The sequence below is a fragment of the Mesitornis unicolor genome, unplaced genomic scaffold (genome assembly GCF_000695765.1).
Source record: "Mesitornis unicolor isolate BGI_N332 unplaced genomic scaffold, ASM69576v1 scaffold24083, whole genome shotgun sequence".
Classification (NCBI taxonomy): Eukaryota; Metazoa; Chordata; class Aves; order Mesitornithiformes; family Mesitornithidae; genus Mesitornis; species Mesitornis unicolor.
The window spans coordinates 20,375-26,251 of NW_010177011.1; the positions used below are offsets into that span (position 1 = coordinate 20,375).

General features: G+C 37.9%; 1 protein-coding gene across 1 annotated transcript in view; it reads right to left on the minus strand.

Moving 5' to 3' along the window:
- Positions 1–2,046: 2,046 nt before the first annotated feature.
- SFT2D2 (SFT2 domain containing 2) overlaps positions 2,047–5,877 on the minus strand; it is a gene marked incomplete at its 5' end in the record, with an annotated part of 5,290 nt that continues 1,459 nt past the window's right edge. Inside the window, 5 exons of the mRNA XM_010181924.1 lie at positions 2,047–2,086; positions 2,702–2,731; positions 3,501–3,559; positions 3,668–3,703; positions 5,619–5,700. Coding sequence (XP_010180226.1) covers positions 2,047–2,086; positions 2,702–2,731; positions 3,501–3,559; positions 3,668–3,703; positions 5,619–5,700 — 247 coding nt within the window. The remainder of the gene's footprint in view (positions 2,087–2,701; positions 2,732–3,500; positions 3,560–3,667; positions 3,704–5,618; positions 5,701–5,877) is intronic.

Sequence of the window (5,877 nt, forward strand, 5' to 3'; positions counted from 1 at the left end):
TGGAGAGGGGAAGGAGAAATATTGTATGCTATACTTGTAGTGTTTTCCATGAACGCCCAGAGACGTTAAAGCTAAAGAAATAACGGAATGTAAGATGCATCAGAGTTGCATTTCAATTGCCCTTATGCAAAGGAATTCTGTAAACATTATCAAAGTCCTAATAAAAGGCTAATGTGGGTCCTTTGACAGATGAAAATTAGGTTTTGAAACTACTCCCTGATAAAAAAAAAGACACATATCACTTTAGATGCTTGTCTTAGATCAGTCAGGAAAAGAAGTATCAGTATTCTCTGCTTCCCAGTCTGTCTCGGGCATTTAACTATTTCTTCCTTTGAAGGAAAGTAATAGTCAACCTAGTTATTTCAACACTAACTTCCAACACTATTTCAACACTAAATCCTACACTGGGAAAAAAAAAAAGCACCAGGACACTGCATTGAACATAATCCTGTACAACTGATTCATCCCAACATAAGTGCTGGTTTTTCAATGTGGCATTTTCCATTCAAGTGTCTTTGTAATAGTAACTATCCAGCTGAAATCCACAGAAAGCCTGTTAAAATTTCGCTCTCATACCATCCTCAAAAACAAACTGGCTTGTTTTGTTTTTTAAAAGGCTCCTGAGAGCAGGATGACACTGCCTTATAAATTATCAGAATGACACTTAAGTTTAGGATTTTGAATTAACTCCGTTTCTAGTAATTTTCTGGAAGCCACAGAATTATTTGGGCTTATGCTTTATTGCCAAGTACATCTAGGTTTTTCCTACGCTAACATCTTTGTGGTGTAAGCCAAGGACACGTGTGCCATGCAAACACAATGCTGTTAAGTGACTGAACTCCTGGCAGATAGGGGAAGAGAGGCTGCAGTTCATACTAAAGCCCACTGGATAATCATCTTCATAGATCCTGACTGCAGCAAGACACTTTGGTGAGAGGAAAGGTGAAAGCAGTTAAACAGTATCCAACACAGCAGAAGCAAGAATCTGTGCTCAAATATTAAACAACTGACCACTGCAATGGTTTAGGAGTAAATGATTCTACATAGCTCAGAAGACAGAGAGCACGTAGAGTGGCCTTGGAGTTTGGATACTGTTCAGCATTTGCAGCTGGCAGCTCGATTGTTACATGCTTTCTTTACTAAGTGCAACTTTCTATTGTCTTTCTCCTCAAAGCAGAGGTTCACTACTGTATGCAAGAGCTTTAGGAGAAATAAAACTGATCCCACTTACAAGAGAAAAAAAAAAGAAATTATGGAGTTTTAACTTATTTAAAAGTTTAGAAGAAAATGTCTTCTCCGTGGCCCTGGCACAGACTGCTTAAACAATAGCTCACTTTATCAACGGAGTTTGTCCTTTGAAAAACAACATACATAAATTCTCTATTTGCTTACCTATTATGCCTCAGCTTAGCACTGCTCCTGTGTTACTGGGGGAGAAGAGAAACACCACACTTCGAGAAAAAATTCAGTTTCCTACCTTATATGTATTGCCATTAACTGTAAGCAAGGCAAGGAACTTGGAATTTCAGCTGCCAAGAACTTATTAACCTTATCTTGCAAGTGCTTTTTCCTGCTTTTTACAGATTAAAACTTTCCTGACATGTATTTTAAGGAAACACCATCAAACTAAACTGAAAATTAATACTTCATTAAATACATAATTATTTCATACTTACTCCAAAACAGCTTTTTCATTTAGAATTATGTCTAAGATGTCTCATAAACCTAAAATTTTCCAAGAGAGGCAGGAAGAAAAAGAATACCAATATTCCAAATGCATTACTTCAGAATTATCATAACAAATTCCAGATTTCTGCCCAGTTCTTTTGCTAGAGTGAACTTCATTTAACCACAAGCACGTTGTCCTAGAGACACCATTGTTTACAAAATAAAGCAATTGCATACACTGGGTTTAACACAAGGAGCCTCAAACGACAAGCTGAAAGGCACATGTTTAAGACAGAAGTAGGAACATACATACACAGTGATCTTAACATAGTTCTACTGTACTTCCTAAAACTTTGTGAAGCATCCAGTATTCCTGTTTTAGGACAGGCAGACAGATAAACATTTTGTCACAGCATCCCTACAGGCAGGAGAAAGAAAAACAAAACCAAAGAGAATCACCTCAGTTATGCTGCTCTATGAGACTCACTCCATGCTTCTATCACATTGACATTGAGGACTTTAAAAGGTCAGCTGACCAGGTGTTAATTGCACTTACATAATTTGCATAACTACATGAATGCACTAGAGAGAAGCAGGTCTGCTCACCCTCTACCTGCAGTGGAAACGATACCTCTAAGCCTGTACTGAGGTGGTGCACTGGGGGAGACTGAGGCTGATGGAGCTGGCTAGGGAACTGTGTGCTTAAACACAGAACAGTGCTCATGGGGGAGAACATGGAAAAAAGGTACACAGTAGAATACATTTGGACCCACATTTAAGCATTCCAAAGGCAAGCCTCAAGTTTAGTGTTTGGTTAGCACACTTACACATTTTTACAGGAAGCCTTCTCATTGTGTTACATTACTGTTCTCCCACTAGAGAAGATGCTTAGTTTTGTTTTCAGGTTTAACTACATGTATTTCCTCTCCCCTAAACCACCACCATGGAAAAGCATCCAAAGTCATACATAACAATGCTTCTACAAACTCATTTTCTGTATCGTTAAACCTCAAAGGGGAGTAGGGAGGCTTACCTTGCAAATGGTATGAAGGAAATGCTGTACCTAAGAAGAAAGATTTTTAAAGTTATTCTCCATGTCACATAATAAAATGTCACAAATAAGAACCACACCTCTGATGCTCTGAGCAGGTAACTGCAAGTTACACAACCAAAATTAAGGTTTGAGTTTGTGAGCAACAGGAATGAGCTTTCTTGCAAGTCATTTCAGCCAGGTTCTGAAACACTATGGCAAAATCAGCAGGCATGTTCTAGAAGCACTTTAAAGACAGTTCTCCTGCACCCAATATTCTTTATGCTTCAAAGCTTACAGGCAGGTAAGGTGAGTGTTAAGGGCTAGCTAGATGTTCCTATCAGTTTCTGTAGTATTTCTGTGACATTACACAAAGCATACGTTAACATAAAGAACACTGACACTTAATTTGATTGGTATATCTGGCTTTATAACAACACAAATTCATAAGAGTGTAAAGGAGGAATACCAGACAGTAAACAAACTGCTTTAAAAGGGAAAGGAAAAAAAAAACCAAAACAGTTTTAGTTCAAGCTCACAGAAATGAAACATGTTCAAAGGAACTTCCTCCACAAATGGAGCCCTGAGCTCAGTCTTTCTCCAAAGACTCTGAAGTGGTGCGAGAGACCATAAAGCAGGACCAAACCAGCTCCTAACTGATGCACTGCCTTGCAGATAGGGGAATGGCAAGGTTAAAATTCTCCTTCCCTCTAACTCATGCAAGGTCAAAATCTGCTCACAACTCAGCTACTCACATTAGATGCAATAGAAAAATGGAGTGAGTGGGGAAGAAATCACTTACCATGCCAAGGCAAAAAACTGGAAGATGCAGAAAAGGAGCGCAAGTCCTGCATTATGCCACTGGAGTAAGAGAGAAGAGGCCAGGGAAGGACACAGCACACAATGAGACAGCATCTTGTTTTTAAAATACACTCCAGTTATATATACATATAGAGCTCTAGTACTTACCCAGAAAGCAGAACACAGTGTTAGTATGAGACATGACTAGAAGAAAACAAATAATTTCTATTAAACATAGAAACAACTCCAGTTTTTAGATACAATATATTCTCCATAATGAATTCCTTCATAGGGACAGAAGCAGATCACATAACTTCACAGTTTTATCCAATCCTCCATAAGAGTTTCCCTTATTTAAAAATGCATTTTCACACTTCTGGAGTGAATTAAAACAATGAGGAAATATCAGCCCAATATCTCCAGAAAATAATTTTATGGCTGCAAAGGAACAGGAGCAGAAGGTTCCTACAGCTCTTCTGCAGCATCAGCAGATCCCTACCTCATCCCACACATTTCCTGGTGCCACAGGTATACACCACACTTCACTGTTTTGCTAAGTAAGACTTTCAGTTACAACTGAAAGAAATGTGAAAAAAAAGTTAATTGTGAAACCATATTTCCTGTTGCTTATCAAGGTTATCATGGGGGTTGAAGTTATGTCATTATTTAATTCTTATAATCTAAAACTAAAGTACAATAAATGTTCAAGAACTTTCAGCTATTGCTTAGTAGCTCTCCTGTTTAATATGAAGTCCAGCACAGCCATTCAAACCACCACTTTCTTTTTTCAGAGTTGCACTGTGTCTTGCTAATTGTTAAAAATTATTGCCAAATAATTGTGAAAATCTAGGTGGGTAGTAGGCCATCTTAGATTATTTTCTCGTTTAACCCCCAGTTTTAACAGGGCCCTCCTTCTAGTTCAAGTTTTCATTTTCAATTTAAGACAGGACAGCTCATTTAGCTATGGCAGATGCCAATACTCTATCTTCCCTCAGCAACATCTAACAGTCTTTTGATACACATGTACCATTGTGCTAGAAATTATAATGTGCTTTTTTTAATTGAGAAAAAAAAGTTAAAAAAAGATAATTAGTTCAACATTTCAGGCATTCTCTTGACTCCAGGCACTCTAAATGCATACAAAACAGACCATACAGTAGGCTTTCTGCCTGTTGATCTATGGGCACACACAGTCAATTGCTCAAGTTCTATCAGTTGTCTGCAGCATCTCTGGATGTTTAAAGGGAAAATGGGAAGCGCTGATGCTAAGCAAACACATTCACGCTGAAAATGGGAGGACTGTTTCATGCAAGTTAAGCCATCCTCCTGATTTTAGACTCTCCAAAACAAAATAGGAAAGTTCAAGAAACAAAAAAGCACATGCACTTTAATAAAGAGAGTCTGAAACTTAGCAGCAATTTTCACACACACACACAGTAGAAGGTTGGCCCTAATTCCCATCTTCTGAATATAAAAATAACTTCAACGGCTAACTTCAGCTGAATGTTGCATTTGTGTCAAGCTCATTGCGTCATACAAGTTTCAAAATCTGAAGCTATCCACCAACTGGGACGATTTTAGTATTTTTAATGCAGTTTTATTGATGACAAATGCAGGAAATTGCTTTGTCAGGAAATGGTGATTTTATCAAGGTAGAAATACCTACACAGCTCTTTAAAGCAAATCAGGTAGAATGCAAAGACAAAATTACACAAAATAGAGTGTCTAACAACTTCCATAGCACAACTTTAAAAACTAGTTTCCCATCTTTCAACTTTTAAGCAACATGAAAATATGATGTTGTGATCTCAAGCACCCTAACCTTTGCATGGTTCACACAAGCCAGCCAGAGACCCTTAATGCTCATTTAACATAGAAACCTGGCTTCAGCTCAGTCCTTCATAATAGGAAGATGGTTTTCTGGTGCTACACATACTTTTCCACTAGAGCAGACACGCAGGATGTTTGATGTTTTAAGAAAAAGGGGGAAAAAATAAAACCCAGCCAAAAACCCACCCACCTACATCATGAGGTGTTACATCAATGTACATGAAAGGACTTTACAATGGAAACTGTTTATAGGTTAGCATGAGTTAAAACTGATTCCTTTGATACTTACTAGCATAACAATAGTAGCAATCAAACGTGTAGGCTCAAACATCCTTTTTAACTGTTTCATGGGTCCCATAAGGAAAAGAGTGCTGTGAAAAAAAAAAAAACAAAACAGAATGAACAGAGGTAGAAAGGCAAAAGTGAAACTAGGTGAGATTTGTTAATCTGTCTGCTGCCATATGGGGCATCAGTACATGATGCTGTTATGGTAATCAGTGCCGCATAACAAAAGAAACAGGATATATAATGAGACAAAACCCATTCCT